This window comes from Passer montanus, unplaced genomic scaffold (assembly GCF_014805655.1).
Source record: "Passer montanus isolate IOZ18808 unplaced genomic scaffold, ASM1480565v1 scaffold6, whole genome shotgun sequence".
NCBI classification, from domain to species: Eukaryota; Metazoa; Chordata; class Aves; order Passeriformes; family Passeridae; genus Passer; species Passer montanus.
In genome coordinates this window covers 1,849,428-1,873,390 of record NW_024371037.1, presented here as the reverse complement: position 1 = coordinate 1,873,390, position 23,963 = coordinate 1,849,428, and the positions used below count along the sequence as shown (strand labels likewise).

Below are 23,963 nucleotides of genomic sequence, written 5' to 3'. Positions count from 1 at the left end.
AAAGCATATTCTACGTTCACATATAAAAATAAAAACTAAAAACCAAAAACAACAAAACAAACATCCCCCAAAAACTAACAAATAAAAAAAATGACCTCAAAACTAAAAAAACCCAAACCAATACCCAAAATAAAAGCAAACACAAACTGCTTCCAAAAATATTACAAGTCAAAAAGCTTAGACTGATAAGGCATGGTATCCTGGTGTATATAGGTGTTTCCAATAACTCCCCAAATTCCTTCTTGACTTCAAGAAACTTTAAGGTTTTTTTTTTAAAAAGCACCAATAACATTTTCACTAAATTAATTTCCCTTTGTTCTTGATTTCTTCATTGGTGTGAACCCTACATTTTCCTTCCAGGTCTGTCATCAAGCAATCCATGTAAACACTTGCCTGTCATTACTTCCACCTGAGGACTGATTATTTTAGTGCATTTTGTTAGCTTTTTATTTTTTTATGTCACAGGAACATAAGTTGATGCCACAGAGAAAGGTCATTGATGTCTACTACTGCTGTGCTCCTTTGTTGAGAGAGTACAGGACAGTACGTTATTTTACTTGGACCAAAATGTTTTTTTCAGACCAGCCTAGAGTCAGATTAGGGATTGCACTTTTACTGCTGATCACAGGTGTTCTGTGGCATGATAAGCAGTTGCATGGCTGCATCCTGAGGCTGCAGCTCTCCTTGCAGCCACACGCACAGCAGGCCCCAGTGCCGTGGGCAGTAGATGATTCTGTTACTTCAAAATAACAATTCTTTTCTTGACATCCCTTTTCTTTTGAAATAGATATTGCAGCATCAATAAAAAAACACCTCTGAATTGTATTGAAACCTACAGCTTTCTATAAAGGCTGTCTTTCCCCATGATTAATGCAGCTTTTCTTCAGCACTCTGTCTCTGAATGGTTTGTCTGCTGTGTGTTTTCCTTCTCTAAACCAAAGCTGTCACTGCAAAATGCAAAAATGTTAAGAATGTGAGCAGGAAGATTTAACTAACTTTAGTTTCTAACATTCTAATTTCTGTCTACCATGATCAGGTATAAATTTCAATGTTATCAACATGATTATAATGTATGTTTCTATCAGATTTCCTCTTCAAAAGTTGTCATTTCAAGGAATCATTCCAATGTAAAATCCATGTTTTTGTATGAACTGTTTTCAACTATTATTCTTGAAAAGAATATTTGAAGTTATAGTCTCAGAGAGAGGAAAAAAAAATGTTCTTCAGTCTTTATTTTCTGCACAGAACAACCTTCTTTTGCATCATCATTCTGTTCCCTCATTGCTTTCAGTTTAAATAAAAGTGTAATTTGGTTACATCCATAAGAAATGACAGTATGATAATTCATAGGAAAGTCTGTGTTAAATAATTTTTTTCTTTCTTGACACTACTACTAAGCTTAGACCAAATTCCTGTCTGTTACTCTAGCAGAAAAGAAGAAAATCTGGTTTACCATCAGAACAGTTAATCATTAGTGAGGGCCAAGGTATCATGTCCTGTTTTAATCATGGTGTCAAGAAAAATGTTTCCATTTATTTGAAAATATGTCATAAGTGAGAAATTGCAGGATGTTTTGCTTTTCATTAAAGGTATTGACATTTTATCTCTGATTCTTCACAAAGTAGCACCTGTTATTTCATCCTTGTGCTCATGAGCATTAGAACCATTAAAGACAGTGAAAAGCAGTTAAACTTTCTAAGACCTGAATATTGATCTAATTTTAAAAAATCTTCTCAGGTTTATTTTTATTAGATTTCTTAATATGAAATAAAACTGCAGGATCTGCACAGCAGTCATGCTATTCTCTATTAAGTCTGTCTCTTCTGTGGATACGTCATCAAGCATGTCAGATTCTGCCCTTGCATTGTTTTGCCTATACAGGCTCTGATTTGTAGATTAATATACCTGTGCCATGCCTTTTCCCCTCAAAGATATTTTGGAAGGACTATGGGTGTCTTCTACATGATGTATTTCATTATATTTTGCCTAAAGTTAGACTTCACTTTATCTATACTGTATTTCTATTCTCAGATAGTCACACTCAGGCTCCCTCTGCAGCCAAAAAACTAACAGGAAACTATTAATTTACCCACATCCACTAGGTACTTTAAGGATGAGAGAAATCACTCACTGCTAGGGTCGGTTTCGCTCCATAGAATTTAAATGTGATTCTCGATATCTACACTTCAGTGAGTCCAATTCCTTGTCTATCTTTTTCATCCACAACTTGCCTAATGTGCAATTAAACCATGTCTCTATCACTCTACAGGAGTCTAGTCAACAACTGAAAACTAAACCCGCATATCGTATTTAATTAGGCAATTTAACTATGCTGATTTCAAGATCGCAGTTCTTTCTGATTCACATTTGAAAACAAAACCCAGACTGTTTAGAAAGAAACTGTCACGTTGAACGGCAGCTGAAGGAGCTCTCCAAATCATAGTATCACTTTTTCCTGATACATCAGCTCTTGAGGAGATTTCTCCATCACTCTAGAAGATAGGGACTGAGCAGATCAATTGTGATATTGGGGTCCAGGAAAGTAGGGAATTTGAATTATACTCAAGACAACAGTACTGAGAATTTAAAATAAAACCTACTTCAGTTGCCTTTCCCACATAAAGGTCTTTGGGCTCAGCTTAGGTTCAATGTAAAGAGATATTTTTAAGAGTCATTAGTGAGGCAGTATAATTTTAGTATCTACATCTTGCATATGAGGTTTGTTCAGTTTGCAGTTTACAGAACTGAAAGATCAGAGATGGTTGTAACCTTGCATTGCATGTGAATAACCACATGGCTCACCCATCTCACCAGAAAAAGCCTGAAATTCTATGACTGAGCACCAGGCAATAATGTTCTTAAAAATACTTTCCAAATTTAAAGTACTGAAAATGTATGGCACCTTCTGACCTCTCAAGTCTGCTCTATTCAGGAAGAACCAATGAGAAAGCAAAAATTTATTGGAGCCAAGATAGATTCCTTGGAAGTAATGTACATCAGTCTGTATCTCATAGAAGATATTCCTGGGTAAATACTGATAAAACAAACCTAGATATAATTCTAGGCAATTTCAAACAAGAAATGTAGTTTATTATATAACATCAAACCTCCTTCTTGTAAGTCAATCTGTTAAGTTATGAAGCATTATTAGTGGTACATTGTTAGATTTTTAAAAATTAATAGATGTTAGAAGAAATGTAGGAAGTTTGTTGTTTGTTTGGGTTTTTTTCACCTTGGTTATGAAATCCATAATTTGAACTTTTGGAGAGTCATCTCAGTAAATTCAGTCACCAAATGGTTTTCTTTTGTTTAGGAGCTGTATGATTGACTGATTCTTAATAAGCGCAAAAAATAGCTGTAGGCAAACAACAATACTAAGCTTGCAGTGCACAGAAGTAAGCTGAAAAACAGATGCCAGCCCTCAGCTCTTCCTGTATAATTTGTACATGGCAACGATAGTAAAGTGATTCCTTAAGCATATTTTCTAGCTTATTATTCACTACTATCTTATTTCATGTGGCACTTCAAAATGCTCTTTTATACCTAGGTTGCTAGAACAGGATATCAGCAGCTTTTTCCTAGTGCATAAAATTGAAAGGCTGCTACTTGGAGGAGGCACCATTAAAAATCTGAATTTGCCAGCAGTTAAAGCTCAACTCTACACCTAGAATAGAAAAGCAATTATGGTATGCTGCTGTATTTAGAAGTGTTGGCAAGTCTTGATCTCTTAAGGGCGACTTCTGTTCCTAATAAGCACAGAAACAGTGCAAGTAGGTAAGGTAGAATGAAAAATTTTATCAAGATTTAAGCTTCAAACAATAAAATTCCATTACATTTCAAAGGTAATTTCATTTTCTAAAAAATTTTGTTGGTTCTTCTGATTTCAGAAATTAGTTTGAATCACATCTTTTTGTTTCTGTTTTGTGAAAGCAATCCCAGTGTTTGACATGAAGTACTTAATTCCACTGTTCAGCTTTAAAATGAACACCACTAACAATTCCTGACTATACAGTGCTCAAAGGGGATGAAAATCAAACGACTTAACATTCTAACTTTTTCCAGAATACAATCCTACTGCCTCAGGTCAAATCAAAATAAATTCCCAGTACTGCAAAGAGTATGTGTGCTCTACCATACTGATGTGTCTTAATGGCACTGCAGAGTACAGCATCTCGAGCACATTTACTGCCCTTCTTGTGTGCATTTTTTAAAATAGAAATATATCTGGCATTTTTGAGGTAGAATCAAAAGATTAGGAGGATAAAATTATTAAGAGATGTTCCTTTTGTACCTGAATAAGGTCTTTTATTTGAAGAGTCCAGTGAGCTGACTAGATTCCAGTATTGTTGCGCATAAGCTGGATTTGCACTAACAATACAGTACTGATTATACCTTAAAGCAAGATTTATTTTCCTGTAGAAAATCATCCCTCTTTATTTACTGAGCTAAGCACTTCACGGGCATTGCCTTGTCTAGTATGATATAAAAGAGCTTGTATTGAAAAAGGCTGCTGATAAATGAAGAGTTATGTGTATAATATATTGAAATTATTTACCATTTATACATTTTAAATGGTTGTAAGAAACACACTTTTGTGAAGAATTGATACTAATGTTGTCAGTTACCATATACAGCCTTTGGGAATGTAGTGACAAAATTCTCGACTCCTGTGCTGTCCCAAATTGGAGAATGGATGTATGTCAACTTGATCAATCATATTCAGGTGAGAATTTCAGTCTGAAAGTTAAAATCTCTGGGTTTTTTGTAATACTCACAATACTCAAAACTTGGATTTTTATCTAAATAAAGAATGTAATTAATAGAATCATAAAACCTTTGTTAATCCAAAGAATATGAAATATTCTTTAAAAGTCACAGTAATTACAAATTAAAGATAAAATATTAACTTTATTTTGTTTGCTAAAATTGAGAAAACTTACATAATGCTGTAACAGTGTAAGGTCACTGGAGATTGACATCTTCATATAAGTCAGGGGTTTTAAATTTTTTCTTTTATTGCTGAAGCAGCCTCTCTGGTATTAAAACACTTATCTGTTAGTCAAATCAAGTGTTATTAAATCAAAATAATTGTATTTCTTTTACTTTGTCAATAAAAGGTTTGCTTTTGAAATGCAGCTAAAGAAAAATAGTTAAGACAGGAAATTTTCAAGAATTCAGGAAAAGTGTCTCTGTATTAGCCTGAACAGAGCTCATTCTATCCCTTTTTAAATGTAATTGATGTTCTAAGAATTTAAGATAGTGTGGAGTCACAAAACTGGCACACAGAAATCCCACTAGCAGAAAAACACTGGAGCTCAGGTACCTGAAAAATGACACAAATAATAAGAATGAAAATGCAATCCCATTCATTTGATTTAGTAGATGAAACAAGGAATATATTCCAATAACTCCAACTATATGTAGCCCTCATTCAGGCTAGTTCTCATGAGCACTAGCATGAATTAAATCAAGACAAAATCTAAAAATTTGGCTTAGTAGGAATTGTAATTATGTATGCCAAGGTCTGTTTTTTCTGTCTCTTTGAAGAATATCAATCTTTCTACATGCTTTTGCATGTCTGTGGTTCTCTTAGTACCAAATGTTTACAAATCTGTAGTAACAATCAAAATGTTACTCACTCTGCAAGTGTACATTGGACTTAACTGATGGCAGGAGTGGTTGTTATTTTGGATATTTTGGGTTATGGAAGGGAATGATGAATTTCAGTTTCATAAATGACCCTGTGCAGAAATTCCGTAGAACAGTTCTGTGCACATAAGTAGATCAGAATAATAGTAACAATGGTTGTGACTCTGACCTTCATTGGTGTTAATCTGAAAGTCTACATAGACAGGCAGACATTTCACATGTCATAATTTGATGGCAAATGCTTTATGCAAAGTAAGGGAAATATTTCCTCCTGTTATTCCTCTTCAAGAAAGTGAGACTCATATTCATGAAATGATGAGCCCTATGGAGGAGGACTTTCAATTCCTTATACTTTAACTGCAAGTTGAATGTTTCACATTGTCTTACTTTTGATCTGGTAATTTAACTTATATCTTTTATTGGCTTTCTCACAACCATGGGTAGCCATCTAAAGATATAGCTTTTCCTATAATAAAATCAGGATGGACAGTCATAGGAATGCCAAGATTCCCTAAGCAGTCCTCAAGAATTTTGCACAGGTTTTTCTCTACTGCTACTGCAACACTAAGCATGTATAAAATATCTCTCATGGACTAATGCTCTGAATTTTCTACTACTTTCCACCAAAAAAACCCAGTGTGTGATAAATTGTAAAATTGTGCTGAAGTCATGAAATACTCCAACTCAAAACTAAAAGCTTAACTACTTTATCAATATTAATGTAGAGGTCTGAAAATCTGTTCTTTATATTAAAAATAGGAACATCTAAACTTAGAATCTTAGAAAGGAGTATGACTTGTAGAACTTGATTCCTCTTACCTGTAATATGAAGGTTTTATACTCATCAATGATACTTAAAAACCTCATGGAGGAAGTACTAACAGCCTGCAACTAATCATAATTTTTCTCTCACATTCTTAATTACTAAAAGTCATAGTATGATTTTTAGTTTTGCAAAGGAAGAAGTTTCTCCTACCAGATTCTAAAAAGTAGAAGACATTATTTTTTTTATGTAACTGTATTCCCTACCCAGATGACTGTGAAATCAGATCATAAAGCAATATACACTGTACATGAATTTTTGTTGCATAGCATTTACATTTCTTCCATGCATGCAAAGGAATTCCCAATCCAACCAAAATGCTGATAATCTTCAGTTTGGAGATTGGGTTTATTTGAAGGACATCTATATTTTAAAAATTAAGGTTAATTAAAAAAAAAAAAAAAGAACCATTAAAACTAGCCAGCTGTCTGCCTAAAAAATTGCAAATATAAACAGAGGAGTTTAATTGACTGTGCTTCTAGAAACCTCTTTTTTTTTCTCTTGCAAATAGGTCACTTCTTGGCCACATGATTTTTAACCATAAATGTAAGAAACTTGCAACACAAGCCCATCTAACATCACCTCTGGTAAAATATATGGTAACACAAAGTGTATAGCCAGGTAAATGAGCAGGTCTGATCCCTGCTACATAACATTTGTGACTGGTTGATAAACTGTGAACAAGAAAAAATTCAGGGAAGAAGAACTATATGTAGCCCTCATTCAGGCTAGTTCTCATGAGCACTAGCATGAATTAAATCAAGACAAAATCTAAAAATTCAGGGAAGAAGAAAAAAAAAGGAAAATTATTATGGCCAAAATAAGATTATATCTATATGAATAAAGAATGATTGGCATTGATGCAGGATGTTATATTAGATTCTGGGGTACAAAAACTCTGCAAAGTGCTGTGAGTCTAGAACTGGGCTGAATATCACTTTCCTATAAGAGACTTATCTCAAATGCATATAAAGGGAGGATCTTCACTATTGTGTCAATAGAGCATTGCAGTCCAAGACACACCTAATTTTCAAAAATTCTGTTCAGTTCTGCTAAAACTGTCATCTAGAATATCACCAATAATATTGAGACGTTTCAGAAAATATTAGAGAAAATAATTAAAGGAATGAAAACAGACCTTCTGTGCAATTCAGATAGTCAAACTTGCCTGATCAAAGAAAAGGAATAATGGGGGAAAAGGGACTTAGTCACAGCCTGTAAAGATCTATACAGGTTTTTATCTTGCATTTTCTCACCCAGAAAACAAAGGTATAATAGCATCCCATGACTGGCAGTGATGACATTGATGATAGACAAGTTTGCCTCAGAAGTGTAATTAAATTTTCTAACCGATGTCTTTTAGAACCACTTATGTAGTATTACTTTTGAGTCTCCCCACCTGATGATTTAAAATAATGCTTTTTAGAGCATTGTTTAATAACATGATGCTCTTTTCCAAACTAATAACCTACAGAACAACTTAACTGATAATTAGTGCTTCTAATATTAGAGGGTAAATTAATTCAGTGAATGATTCAGAGAAAATAAAAGGCTAATTCACCAACAACCTAAATTAAAAAATGAGCATCATAAACCCATATTTCATTAACAAATCTACGATTTAAACACATTTTTGCGAAAACTCCTAAACAAAGATTCATTTCTCTTGGGTCAAGAAGTATGTTTCTTTATTCATGAGTCCACAGTTCTTTAAAAACATAGCATCCATTCTAATTTTGTCATTTGGGAAGGTAACATGCTGAGTTAAAATCTTGTCTATTCAGGCTTTTTTTCTGTAGGATATGGCCTACAGATAATTTGAACAGCAAAATCTCCTGTCCCTTGGGAAATACTTCTTTGCTTTCAAACTGCAGTGCACGCACTAGAGAACCATATTTAAAACATGGAATGCTGGATATATTTAAAAGGTTCAATTCTGTTTGCTGGTTAAAGATTAAGAGACCAAAAGATGGCATCTATTAACAAAACTGTATGAAGAAAGGGATCTCTGCAGACTGAAGTAAGTCCCACTGGGGGCCTAACAAGCACCTGCCATTTTCACGTGGTGAGACATCAATCAGTCTCTGTGTGCAGCAAGACGACCTGCCAAAAGCTGAACCACAAGAGGGAGAAAAGAAAAATGATCAATTCCCCAAACTGTGTGCTCTGCAGTAATAAAATACTGTTCTCTAAACACTTTTACACTCACTTTGCAATTGTGGTATCTTGGTCAAGATCAAAATTTGCAGTGAAACCCCATGACGATACACAGAAAAAAAGATATCCAAAACGTATTAGAAAATGAATTCTCTCTGTTGTCAATGTGTAAATTCTTCACATTATGAGAAAAGAAGTTTTAGGGTTTTCAAACTGACAGTTGTGGGGAACAAACAACCAGGGTATTTTCCTCATGTACAAGACTGTATTTCAAATTTTCCAGACTTCAGTTCGTTGCTTATTTGATTTCTAGCTGTCATGGAGGACAATGTTGGCCAATGGAATACTAAAATGTTCTAAATATGTATCAAAAACACAACAGCGACAACTAGAAATGAAAACAAGGAATTGGAACCAGGTATTTGTCTATTTACTTGAAAGTGTTGTTCCAATATCTCTAAAAGTTCACTTATTAACAAGCAGAAAAATAGCCAAAAAAAATCACAGAATCTTGCAGATAACTCTAAGTCCTACCAAAAGCCCAGGATATTACCAGTTTGGGTTGGTGCCAGGGCACCATACATTTACATGTTAACGTAAGGAAAGACAACCTCAATTTGCAAAGATGACAAACCATGAATGAAATCTAAAGACAGTACCATTCTTTCCTAGGAAATTAAGTACTCAAACTCATCTTAACAGCTGACATGAACAAACAAAATTATCTGGAATTCTAGGGGAAGCACTTAGATCATGTACTTCTTATGCGATTAGCCTGTATTTTTTAATATTTTCATGTTCTCTCTCAAGTGTTCTTAAAGCCACTCTCCCACAATATGATGTGTGATTTTTCATCTCCTGTTATACAGAAGACAGCTGTGGAGCAGTAGTACAGTAGTAAATAATACAGGATGAGAATCTGTTTGGTATACAGCAAAAACCAAAGAGGCTTATTAGAGGTATTTATTTGCATTTTCCCTTCACTGTGTTACAATCAATGATGGTTATACTAAAAACCCTCAATTAGAAAAATCCAAAGATGTCTTTCAATGTAACAAAAGAAGTCCAAACTAGCAAAAATGAAAAATAAAGAAGACAACCAAAAAATTCAAAATAGTTTATTATTCTTCATTAGTTGATTAGAAAGATACTTCTGTTTGAAACCAATGTAAACGGTCTGAGAAAACAGTGTGCTTCTCATTCACTGGAGAAATTGTAACGGAAGTGTTCATCCTTATACGAATATTACCTTTAAAATGTTATTAAAGTCATGGTCTTCAGAGGTTATCTGCTGAGCAAGTGACTGTAGTGTTAGCTCAGGAGAGATCCAAAGATGGCTATAACTGTTACATCAAACTTGCAGAAGAAAAAACATGACTTTATCATAGACAGGCTTTTAAATACCTAATTCAGTTCTCGCAGTTCCTGCTTCAGTCTAGTCTCCGTGACTGAAGTTGGGTTTCAGCAAATCCATCTCCCCATTAGTTTTGCTCCTTAAACACCATTGTTGACACATCTAATTTTATACCACTCCTTCAGTTGTCTCACAAAGACAAATACAACATGATACTGAGTGTACTGCTCTTCAGTCTGAGGTAAAGTTCTGACTTTGATAAAGGGAACAGGTAGACTTTCTCTGATTTCTGTGGTATCATGGTTTAATTCACAGGCTTTATAAATAAACACGTTTTTAGGGTTTGCACCATAAATCCTGTTTTCACATGCCCTGTCCAAGTTCCATACGTTAACTCTCAGTACAATTTAAAAAAAAAACCAAAACAAACAACTTAATTGATGACAGTTATGTAGATAATCTTTAAGAAAACACTTAAAATAAGCTCTTGATAAAGACTACAAGGACAGAAAATAAATAAACAAAACCCAAAACAAACAAAAACCTCTTCCTATCCTCCAACAGTACTGCATATATGAGGAGGTAAACAGTAAATAATTTGTTTCACACAAAACAAAATAGATTTCAATCTGCAATATGTAGCATACTTGCCCATTAAATGGGAAGAAATATGCTCTTTCTTTTTGGCCACAAATATATATTCCATACTTCTGTGTGACAGCTGAGTACAAAAATGCTGAACAATGCTGAAGTCTTTAGTGTTTGCTTCTTTTTCAAAAAAAATACTTCTAGGATGACATAATTGACTAGCAAGTTCTGTATGAACTGTGTATCACTTAGGCTTACTGTGATGCAATGCCTGGGGAAGAGATTCAAAGGTATAGCTGTGCAATAATACTCAGCATACAAAATGAAATACTTCTCTTTCTAGGAATAATAGACCAAACCAAATGATGCTTAAAATGATATTCAAATATCTTACATCAAGGCATCACCTAATATCCAGCTTTACATAGTCCTGAAAACATTTCACTCTCTGCCCAGTTCTCAGTTTGGTCTCAACTTTCCCTGGTTTTATATTAAATATCAATGTGTGTGCATTGACACTGATACACTGGGAAGCATGTGCTCTGGGGAGAACCCTGTCTTTCTTCTGCCTAAGCTTCTCTATGATCTACTGTGCCTAACCTAAATTCCACTTAACTCCCCAGAAAACTGCAAACACTTTTATGGTCAGCCTCAATCTGAAAAACAAGGGAAAACACAGTGTTTAACTCCTAGGAAGCAATCTAATGGGTATTATCCATATTCCTTGCAATATAAGCTATAAACATTTATATTCACAGCCTGAACCATATTGAAAAGTTTCCAAGAGCTCAGCTTAGAAGTTTGAATAAAAAATTGTAAATATTATCTCTTAGGTATTTTTAAAGAATGTCACTGTATTTTTCCTGGATCATTTGCAAGTGCACTGGCCAGTTTATGATGAAAGGGACTTCTGTTATCATTGAAAAAGGAATATTTTAAAGTATTATTGTGTTAAATTAGAAGGATTTCTCCAAGTATCCATAATATATATTTACAAACCATTTTAATTAAAACACATATCTGTGTATTTAACTTAAAGCCTGTATTTCAATCTGACTGCCTTATGATTTTTCAAGGTTCCTGTACCCTATGCACATACATTTTGAAAAACAAATATAAATAAAATATGACAGAAAAAACACTGATTAGAACATTTTGTAACATCATTAACATACCAAATTTACATGGCACAAATCTGCTAACATCTGCAGTGATTTAGAGCCCCTCAACATCTTTCACATCATGAAGAATAAAACAGCCTCTTTTTTTTGCTTCATTTGGTACAATAAATAAGTGTATTTCACTTATTTTGCATTTAATGAGAAACCAATGAATGTTATTACAGCATATCAGTACAGAACATGAAAAGGGAGAAGGGAAATATGATGCTGAGCCATTCAAGTAATCTGTTAGCCCAGGACCTAAAACAAGAAATTACCTCCATCAGACAGTCATTCATTGTTCTGGGAGGCTCCAAGATTAATAACTTAGACTACAGCATCACCTCCCTCGGCATTTTTCACATTTCTTAATTTCATTTGTCCATACTAAACAGTGGAATTTTAAACACGGAACAATCTATTAAAGCTGATGAAAGACATACCTCTATGTATGATAACACGCAGAAGGTGCTGAAACCATTGCTGTTGACTACTTGTGACAAATATTAAGTCCTTGTTTATTTAGATCGACATTGTTGTTTGGCTAACTTTTAACTGGGAAAATGTTTTCTTGACTCTTAACAGGAAAATCAAAATCTACCAAAAATGAAAATACATTCTGAAGGGTGCCAACTCTTGATGTAAAATGAAATTATATCACAATTATATCCAGTGTGCTTGCACAAAGATACAATCAGCATCATCCATTCAGACCTCATGAAAGTAAGTTCAGCTTAATACTCAACTGCCAGATTTTTGCATCAATTGAACAGTTTTACTCAATATCCATTTGCATTAATAAATTAAATACTAGTCTTTATTCAGTTTGAAAAACCAGCTATAGTCTTCCCCTAATGAGAGTGGAGCATACAATTTACCAACAAATCTGTGATTTGATATTTTAGTCTGTCCATCTGAACATTTTTAAAACAGACAGTTCAGATCCATTTTAGATCTGCAGATGTTCATTCAACAAAATATTGACTCCCTAGAAACAACCCTCCTCTGCAAAGTCCTACAGACTAATAACTGTTGACAACCTATTTAATTTGCAGTTCTTTGTTTCCACAGAGCCATGTGACAGCAATCTATCATCCACAAGGTTTTTCATCTCTTTGCTCTTTTCCTTTGTCCACATCCTTTGCCCTAGGCATTCTTCGGCTTCACAAAAATGAACTGCTTGTATTTCAGGAAACCTGAATGCAAAATGTTATGCATTTGCAAGCTTCCAAATGCAACAAAGCCACTGTGCTAAAAGTGAGCACTTAGATTCAGGAAACTGAAACCAAATCACTGAGACTTTAAGCTCTTAACCTTGGCAAACTAGTTTTGAAACAAAAAAAGGCCAGAGACACCTTATACAAAAACACTTTTCCACGGGCCACTGCAGCTTTCAGCATTCCAGGGGCAGCTAGTGGACTGGGTATTGAGCAGGTTGTGGATAAGATACTGATTTTTCTACTTGTTGTGCTGTTTGCCCACCTTTCACTTCCATTCAACTGAAACCATCTCAGAACAGTCTCTTCCTAGCCATCTCCATGTGTATGTTCCATACCCTATCAGGTGTGAGATTCCACACCTTTTCCCACACACTTCCCAGGTGAAGAACTATTACCAAACATTAAGATACCCGACAAAGGTAATCATAAAATCAGTCTAAAAAGCAATTTATTAACATTACAGATTTTTCCACTACTTATCTTTTGCAACTCAGGGCTTTTTCTTTTTTAAAATTATGTTTCAGATACATCACATACTTTTCCAAGGACAAAAAATTATACGTAAGCCGAAAATAATTTTAATGTGCATGTGTCATTCCTCACATAAATTAATGGAAGACCTAGACCTTGCCTCATAAAATTCTTCCTTATTTGCCTTTTTCACCATGCATTACCAATGACATATATCCCTGTCTGCTATTTTAACAAGCACTTTTACTAAAATGATTGTAATTTTTGATGGGCTCTTTTTAACAAATTATTTTTAAATTTTTACTTCCAAAAATGTTATCAGCAGAAAAAATCTCCATCACTAAAAACAGACCACTCTGCACCACTAGGAAAAAGAAAGATAGTTTCAACAGAGCAAATAAAGTAGCAAAATGAACTTTTTTTTTTTTAGCTGCTGGATGTCTCATATTGGTTATGTATTTCTTGTGTTTTCCGCATTTTTCATGTTCACCTTAATTTTTAGAGGAAATGGCTCCATTAGATTACCAAAGACAAATCATTCCTCCTAGAAAGATCAAATTGCTCCTGTGATCAAGTCAAGTAATTCAGCTTGCTCTGGCTCTATGAGAAGCAGAGAACTCAAAGAGCAGCAGCCCATTAGATCACTGGGTCATTGGGTCACTGTCCTCTCTGTATGAAGACCTAATTCAAATGACCCAAGTGACCAGCCACTCACTGTAGATGAAAACTCTATGATTAACTCTTATCAGGTCTGTGTTATCTTCAGAGGACTCAGAACTGTTAATGTGATTTCTGAAATTTAAAATGCAGTTCATCATTAAGCAGCAATGGGGATCTACAGCATGACCTTAACTGAAGCACCACTGTCTGTCTGGGACAATAACCATCTCACCTGAAACCTGCCTGAGTTGGCAGTTGATACTGCAGGGATAACAGTAGAAGCAAGGAAATCTAATATTTTGCAAGAAACTTTCACAGAGATTTTTCCAGAAAAGCTTTAGGCATGCATTGGCATGGGTAGTTATATTAATAACTTTTGTATTAATGTATTAATACTTTTTTTGCCCCTTTCCAAGCCCTCAGGTCACTTCCAACTCTTCTAATCTACACTATGGAGTCCCCACTAGAGGCCCAGTGCAGGAAAATACATAATTTTATGGTGGCAATTGTAAGAGATATGGGAAGATTTCTGGTTTTAAGAGGCACTGTTGGACCAAAATATTCTACTGGAGCATGTACTATCGACACTGGAAAAGCAGAAATGCATCCTATTTTACGGGGTTAATAATTTTTAGTGCAGTTATCTTATTCTTTCATCTTTTTATTGTCTTGTAATGGAATACCATTTTTAAAGGATATTGTTCCAGATATTATCAGAGATTTAAGAAATACAACCTATTAGTTTCTTTCTGCACTTATATTAGGCCCCTTAAGAATAACTCACTTGGAAATAACTTGTGAGAAATAGTATCTCTGTCTTATGGGCTTTTACAGAACTCAGCTTTATTTTTATGGATGTTGTTCATTTACTGAAAAGGTTAAAGATCTTTTAAAGTGTTTCTTTATTCACAGCAACAGAACTTTACACACATTCTATGATCAAAAAACTTCCCCTATACCACCTGCAATTTAATTACTTCTGCCATTATATACCTGCAGTGAAAACCCTGGATTTTTCTTACATTGTACAATAAATTATAATAGGGTGCAGTATGATGAAATATACATATGTAGTGCTGGTCAACAGAATATTACTGAATTCAGCTCAATAAATTCTGATTTTCTATGTTTAGCAAGACTCAGGAAAAAAAAAACCACCACCATCAGCAAATAAGATAAATGAATGGGGTTTCAGTCCTACTATCACGGAAAAAGAAAACAGAAATATTTCACCCTGCTGAGGAAAAGTCACACAAATCACTTCTGCTTCAATTGCTGGCTTCCCTGAAAGCACAGGCCACACATAAGGGTCAAGTCCTCTAGGGCTGGATCACATTGTAGGACAGAGCCAGCTGTAAGAAAGCTGGCTAATCCTGAGCCTTGCAGGTGCCCTCATGCACAGAAATACATGGTTAGAGACAAGTCTGTACTAGCCTGGAGAAAAGGGAGCTGAGGAAAGACCTTATTACTCCCTGCAACTATCTAAAGGGAGATTGTATCCAGGTGGTGATTAGTCTCTTTTGACAAGTCATAGGATAAGAGAAAATGGCCTCAAGTTCCACTGAAGAGACAGGATGGTAGGGGGATGTGTGTGTGTGTGTGTGTGTGTGTGTGTGTTAGATTGAATGTTAGGTAAAACGCCTTCACCAAAATTGTTGTCAAGCATTGGAAGAGACTACCCAGGGAAGTGGTGAAGTCACCAGCCCCAGAGGCATTTAAAATATGTGTAAATGTGGCACTTAGAGACATGATTTAGTGGTGAACTTGGAAGCGCTATGATAATGGACTCAATGATCTGAAAGGTCTGTTCCAGTGAAAACATGTCTATGATTCTGTGATTTTATCATTCCTGTCAAGATGATTGTCTATCCCTCATTTGTAAGTAGGAACAAAACTGTCACTGAAAAGGAAAGGAGAAAGTTTATTTGGGGACATTCTTCTTTCTGAACATGAATTAGCGGACTATTCTTGAACTAATGGACAGAGAATTAAATGCAATGTTTTTAATACAACATGCTGACAATTTAAAACATGTACCAAGAATTCATACTTGATGCTGTAGTCAATATAGTACAGTATGTCTTCAGTCTTGTTGATACTAGCAAAATTTTCACAACATGCATATGATTTGTGAGTGGAGCTGTGCCTGAATCAATGACTGCTGTAATTTTTTCGACAGTGATGGATAGTGGCTTAATAGTTTTGTCTGCCAGCTCCCTCAGGACACACGGACAAATCTAACCAGGTTCCATAGACTTGCACACGTTCAGGTTCCTTAGATGTCATTGAATCCAACCCTCTCTTACAGAGGGCCTTCATTCTCTCTGTCCCTGCATTTGCCTTTTTCAAATTGGGTAGCATGACTGGAGCACTTGCTGTTGAAGACTGGGGTATAGAAGTCATTGAGAAACTCAGCACTGTCTTTCTGTAGGGTAGCAAGGTCTCTCTTTTCCTTCTGGAGAGGGCCCGCATTTATCCCTAGTCATTCTCTTGCTTGCAACATATCTACAGAAGCCCTTCTGTTGTCCTTAATTTCCCTGGCATGCTTAAATAAGTGTGGGTGTGGCTCTGCTTTTTTTTTTTTTGGTTGGTTGGTTTTTTGGGGTTTTTTCTTTTTTTTTGTTTTGTTTTGTTTTTGGGGTTTTTTGTTTGGTTGGTTGGTTTCTGTTTGGTTTTGGGCAGGTTTTTTTTTTTTTTTTCTTTTTTCTTATGTTTTGTTTGGATTTTTTTTGTTTTGTTTTCTTTAGATTTTCATTAAGCTGAATAATACTGTAATGAAGATTTCCTTGAAAAGCCATATAAACCCTGCTGTGCAGATATTTCACTCTTTACAATCTAGCTACAATACTCTTCTAAGCTGTGGTGCCAAATTTTTTATGCAATGTTCACTTTCATGGCAGAAGTCTGCATGCATACAGACATTTATATGGCAGATATTTTGTGTATGATATTTTTCATTTTCCTTTAAAATATTGTGTTATGTGTATGCAAATTCCCCGTACTTCAATAATTTTGTAAAGAGCTGACAAATACACTCAGTACTGTATATTTCAACAGGAATAGTACTCAAATACAGACTGCTTTGTCGACAACATCTGCAACACTTTGGGAGATGCTTCAAAATTTGTTTCATTTTAAAATTCATTAATGTTAAGCATTTAAAATAAAAATATATTATAAAATCATGCATTTCTGGCTTTCAATAAAATGTTTATATTGCAGAGAATGTTATTTTGTCAGTACCCTTTATTTCCTTCATGTTCACCGCTAAAAAGTCAACTATTCTTTTGTTAGTGTTAGAATTTTATTTCATACGTTGAATCAAAAACAAATAAAAGCTTGACACAAAACACACTGTAAGAGGATGTTTTGACCCAGTTCAATTTTGATATTCCTAAATGAAAAATAAAATATTACTTCTAGGGGATAGAATGTGAGTGAATTTCTACATTACTAAGTATATGCATTGCTCTCATAAGAGCCTGATGACAACACAATGAGAACAGTGTGACTATTTCAGCAATGCAGGTTGAGACATTTTCTCACTTGCTTGAGCAGAACAGCTGCATAGTATGCTACCAAAGAATCCTGGATTTTATTTTAAACATCTGCCAGTGGTCTTATATTTTTTATCATTTATTAAGAAGGACTAAGAAATTACTGATGAAACAGACATTTGAGAAAGCATTCACACTGTAATCAGAGGACCTTCTACCCAACATTATTATATAAACACACATTTATTCTTCAAGTCATACCATTGATTTCAGCAGAGTTAATTACATCAAGAATAAGACAACAGAGAAAACAGCAGTTCACAAAGGAAAAACAAAGATGAAAGGTATGCTATTTAACATAACAAAGCCAACTGAAAATCAGAGGATTAAGTGCAAGTATTCACTTAATGAAATGGAGGCAAAAACAGTGCTGCTCTCTATGTCAAATTGTCTTCTGGAAAGAGAGTAACGGGATGATTTGATTTAAAAATAAAGACATAAAATGTGACTATTAAACTAAAGCTAGACATCAAACTTAAATATTTGGAAGCTTCCTCCCTCAAACACATTTTGCATCCCTCCCCCAGCCTCCACTGAACATGTTTACTGCAGCACTATATGGGTAAATCTGATCCTCGGGATTGCCTACAATAGCCAAGATATCCACAGCCACTGTTCAGATTCTCTAATGGCTCCAAGTTCTTATTTTTCTACAGACAGCAACTTACTATGAAAAAATTTCAAAAGTCAGTAGAAAATTCTGCAATGATCTCCATGATCACTTAGCAAGTACCATGAAAGGAAAAGGCAAACCACCTAAAAGGTTACATGATAAGCACCTGAACCTTTCAAATTCAATGTTTAAATTTGCATGTCTTTTAGAATTTATGTTTATTAGATCTCTCTGAAGTGAGTATTAAATATTCACATTCTAAACTGAGACCACTCTACTATTTTCCAGGTTTAGGCAGACAAGAATATAAAGTCTGGCTAAACCACCAGGATCAATCAGGGAAGACCTGGCAGTACCTCAAGCAAGGATGATGAGAATAGGACAATCCATCATTTGCATATCAGTCTTGTAGGGAGACCAATCATCTGGAATGCATCTAGACCTATTTATGACAAGGGTGATTGAATCTCCTATTCCCACGTTCCAGGAAAATGCCATGATCACCAGGCAAATATCTCAAATCAGAATATTTTTCAGTCCCTTTTCAAAAACTGAAGCACTGTGCAGCAAATCTGAAGTTGCATGTAGAACTGAGAATATATTGTTCAAGCTCAATAGTTGACACTCATCAGGGGAAAGAAGTGAGCATACAGACCTCTCTCTGTGAAACATAGACACAGTTTTATATTGACATGGGATAAAAAACAGTTTGAAGATATTTAATATTCTTCTGGAGATGTCTAATCTGACTGCAAAGCCGCTTGGGACAGAAATTTCAGTGTCCTGGTGGAGGTCTGGATAGGTACCCACTGTTCTGGCTGGATAGTAAAGTTGGCCACATCTGCTCATGTCCCTGTGAAAAATAGAGTAATTGACTTGTACCTGATCTTTGCCATGTTACCTCTGCTATTATAAGAACTAAGTATCAGTCTTTACAGAAAATGTCTCATTCTGTTCTGGCTAGAACAATTCTAAGAATTGTTCTGTAAGGGAAAATTCCAAGGACTTCATGGAGAAAATGGAAAAGCAGTAGGAACAAAAAGGAAAAGAATAAAAGAAAAAAGAAATTAAAAAAAAAAAAGTAAATTATTAGAAAATAGAGATGCTACCTTTAAAAGCCCTGGTCCAGAAAAGTACAACATCCTCCACAGATTAGGACATGGACTTTAAAACATCTTATCCCCTTCATGTAGGGGTACACTGGTGTATTTCACATGAGTGATGAATTTAATGCACATTGTCTTTACTTCAGAGGCAACTTTGGAACTCTTTGGTAAGTGCAAATGGGGAAGAATCAGCAATTGTTGATGGCCCAAAGGCATTGGAACTATGTAATGAAGACAGACAGACTCCATAGATTTTGGCCTAGAATAATTTAATTTGCAGTATTGCAATCAGAAACTGATGTGGCTGAAAACTAACCTGGCAAAAAGCGATGCCTATTTTGGCATCCCAGACACTTCCACAAACACTTAGTTCCTGACCAAAACAGAGGTCAGACATCTACAGAGTGAGGTGGGAGAATAGGAATGGGACAGTCTGGCTTTAGATTGGTTTAGAGTACCATAAAGCTGCACTGTCAGTCAAAAGAAAAGGTCTTATGGTATATGTGGCTGATTGATTTTACTGTCCCACCCTTGCCTGGTTTTATTTGGATCAAGGATCAGCAAGTTTTATTCACTTCCAACCTCTTGTCTCATCCATGTAATGAGATTGATAAGATCTAATGAAAAATAGGAATAGCCCAAGCTTTGGGCTATCACTTTCCTATGACAATGTAAACTGAATTGTCATTATGCATACCCCTGAATGCTCATATGCCAATGGCCAGGAAGAGTAGCTGAAAACAAAACCTCATGGACAGGAACTAAGTAGAACAAAAAAACACTGGCCACTTTATCCTTAAGGTCTGCCCCCAAGGTAAAGAAACTTATGTGCAGACATAATGTTACTTACTATTTCTATTCCAAATGGTTAATTAAAATATAGCAGGGGAATACTGAAAAACAGAAATGTCTGGTATGAGTCTACCTTTCACAGATTTTCAATAACACTTAACAGCTTAATACTTTTTATGCTTTTGAAACCATTCTTAATAAAATACTGTTAGACTTTTCACAAGTCTGTCACTGCCTGGGCCACCTCGACCTAGATCAATACACTCCTGTTAAGTGTTATTATGCACTGTTCACAGGTCCTTCATCAGTATCTTGTTGAAATGACAGTTTTCAATATGACAGGCCTTTCTGAATTAATTTTCAAGTATGGTTTTAAGAAATAATGTGTCAAATGTTATTATAAAAATCCCTGAGCTAAAACACCATTTTCATTTTCTTTATTCACTGCTTGGTTTTTTTCAGTCCAAGAATTCTAGCTTGCTTTGCATGATTTAACAGAAATCTTTGTGGCTATTCTTAAAATGGAAATGTTCCAAAATTGATATACATGTGCAACAACTTCAGCTTCTAACACGTGTGTCATGAACATTTTTATTGTGCAAAATGGGTGTGTAAGAATTTTAGCATTTTAAATTATTGGTGTTGGTATCACATACCAGTTTTCAGCCTTCATAAGTTTACATTACATGCCCACAAAAAATATGTTTTAAACTATATACCAAGTTCTGGGTTAGTCATTCCAGGTTTCTTCCTTGTTTGCATAATCAAATCTGTATTTCTTCCACATGTACAATGTATCCTATAGTCCCCTTCAGTTCAACCATATGGCACTCAACATCTATGAATCCCTTCTTACAGTGTATTGTGCTACTTCGTGCAAGAAATTGCACAACTAATCTCCAGGTTTGTTTCCTGATAGTCTCTCTTTGAAGTCACTTATTAAATGAAAATTGATTTTACCCATATTCATGCAAGAAATTAGTAGCTTCAGACAATATCAATCTATCATGAAGTATATATGGTAGGAGCAGACAGCACTGTATGAAATTATCTGATCTAGCAGAGGAGGAATGAGATTCAGTTGCTTAACGCAGAAAATAAGTGAACAGCACCTTCTGCCTGAATTCCAGCCAACACCCCACAAGAACACTGGTTTATAGGTTCTATGTTACAGGTGTTCACTCTGTGCAAGATCAGTTGTGCTATCAATACCTTTAAGTACCTGAATGCACTAAAATGATAAGTTGAGGAAACTAAATCACAGTTAGAATGTCTGTTTTTCTTAGAATTGTCAAAACACAAAAAGCTCCAATATTACTATTACTAATAGGAATTTGGTTTATCTGATGCTTTTAGTCTATCTCAGTGCTAATTCTTAACATGTTTACTTCTTACACCAGTTGATATTTCAGTATTTGGAAAGGTTTATTTAAATGCAAATGGTGACCAGGGTGTTAAACAAAAATAAAAAATCTAGTATCAGGGTCTTCATATACATTCTTTAATGGGCCTGCAAATTTTCCAGGCAGATACCTGAACTATCCAATATAGGTGTGAATTTTCTATACCCTGAGCCTTGCATTTTTAAATATAGGCTATTTTTTTTTTTTTGGTTTTGGGAAGATGAAAGAGAATCCTAGCCCCATATAAAAACATAGTTTTTACTGGTGTCCTGGAAAATTAGAAAGAATTTCAAATGAAAGTATTTTCTGTTTATCAGGATCAGTTTAACAATTTAGACATTCCTCAAAATGCAGCTTTTAAAGCCTTCAAACACTTGAATACTCTTAGACATTCACAATTTATTGTGTGCCTTCATACTATGATATAGTAGTCAATGAACTTGCCAAGTTACAGATATGGTTTTATTTACATTTCAGACTTCTGGTTTCAAAGTATAGGGGAAAAAAAAGCCCAAAGCTTTTGCTTGGTGTTTGCTCAAACCCATGAAATAGATGATTGAAAATTATTATTATTGCCTTGGGTAGAAACAGCTTTTGTTTACTTGCTGAACTAACAGTTCAGACCTCAAACGGATCAAAATGTAGCTCATTTTACAGTGCAGTAATGGCTTTCAATATAGATTAATCTATATAACAAAGAAAAGCCAAAGTTGATCAGCATTAATCAGAAACTAGATTTACCTCACTGAATCTAAAGCTGGCCTGTCTCTAACTTAGCATAGTAAAATTGAACTGAATGCTAGAAAACCCAATATGAATATGAGTTAAGTAATAGGAAACATGAAAGAAAATATATGTCTATAATTCTTCTCTCTCTAAAAATTCTGTTTATTTATTTGCACAGTAATTGCAATATATTTGAAATAGCCCATGCAGAAGTGAGCATTCATATTTTCTGTAACTTTAAAAAGACAAAAGAAATTAGTATACTATAATTCATTACAATCTGAAAATGCACATTTAAAAGTGAAGAACAAAACTTGTGTTTACCTAATTTCTTCCAAGGATTTATTTCAGATGTTAACAAATTATGATTTCACTTTGCATGCCATTTTACTACAAGTTATTTTTGGCGTAAATTTTGGTCTCTTTTCAAGCAGTGTGGATCAGTGAATATCAATAGAACCAGTATTCAGCATTCATGACAGAGAGAGGCAGATAATCTCTTTAAGGTGGTTCTTTAAGTATCTGACAGATCCTTTCAACCTAAAGTCTACAAAAAACACAAAATCGTTGCTAGCATTTTGGCTTATGACTTGAACATTACTTATTTGACGTGAAGAAGTGTATTTTGATAAGGATAATGGAAAATAGAATGTGCAGGTTTCAACACATTGGTATGACAAAGAAATGCACAGCTTTGAAGAGACTGTACTAGCTGAAGCATTACTAACCTGCAAGGAAACCTGTTTATTTTGAAGGAATAGTATGGCCCCTTCATGAGATGCTTCAGCTTTATGAGGATTTTATTTCTATTTAGATTTTTCTGTGCATGTAGTCCTTAAGACATAGGGCCGCAAAGGCCTTCCTACCACTCTGCTTGTAAATTGTCTAAAGGGACTGTTCTAAAGGGACAAGAATTAGAAACATGATATTAAACTTTTTCTGAAAATTGCAACATCCAGCTCCCATACTACCTTTCTTGGAAATTAATAGAAAATAATCTATTTCCAACAGTGACAATGATGACACATTTGCATGTTAGGATACCTTTTGTAAACAATGAGAGTAATTAAGCATTAAAATATCTTGTAAGCCATGGAAATAAATAGATTGAATCTAGGCCTTGTAGCACACTCTATAGAGTGGTCATTGAGGCACATGGCTATAACATGTAAAGAACTGGTATTTTCTCGCATAATTTATGTTAATACTATTGAGAAGAACACCATAGTAATACAAACTATTAAAAGGCTCAGTTAAAGCACTGCACATTCACTAGGACTGATTCTATAGATATGCTGTTACATTAGAACAAGATGCTAATTAAAAGTAACCTAGTTCTGCCAGTTCATATGTACAGCCACAGATGCAGATATCATGACTTTCTGATCTCAACAAGATCTGCCAAAGTTATTCTGCAGAAAGTGTTCGTGTTCTACCCTTTCTCAGTTTGGTGTGTATCTATGAAAAGTAGAACACATCAATGTTTTAACATACGGAAGTTATTTAAGGATAATTTCCTGTTTTGTGTTGTGGTCCCAGAAAACCTTAATCAAATATCAGTTTCAGAAGCACACTACTGAGACCTGAGTTAGTTTTAAAGGACTTTATGATGCATAATTCTTGGTGAAGCAATGGTCTCAGAGCTCACAAAACTGGCTGTCAGAGTGACTTAAGAATGCAAATT

General features: G+C 34.8%; 1 protein-coding gene across 6 annotated transcripts in view; it reads right to left on the bottom strand.

Annotated features, from left to right (window-relative positions):
- The window catches only part of TAFA5 (TAFA chemokine like family member 5), a 398,792-nt gene that overhangs the window by 44,954 nt on the left and 329,875 nt on the right, over positions 1 to 23,963 (bottom strand). For 4 of the 6 annotated variants that reach the window (XR_005629590.1, XM_039727009.1, XM_039727011.1 and 1 more), the window contains one exon: positions 18,489 to 19,105. The exons of the other annotated variants lie outside the window; for them this stretch is intronic. Coding sequence is in view for 3 of the 4 variants with exons in the window: in XM_039727009.1 (XP_039582943.1) it covers positions 19,028 to 19,105 (78 nt within the window). In the remaining variant the exon portion in view is untranslated. Of the gene's footprint in view, positions 1 to 18,488; positions 19,106 to 23,963 lie in introns of those variants that run through there. 6 annotated transcript variants of the gene reach the window in all.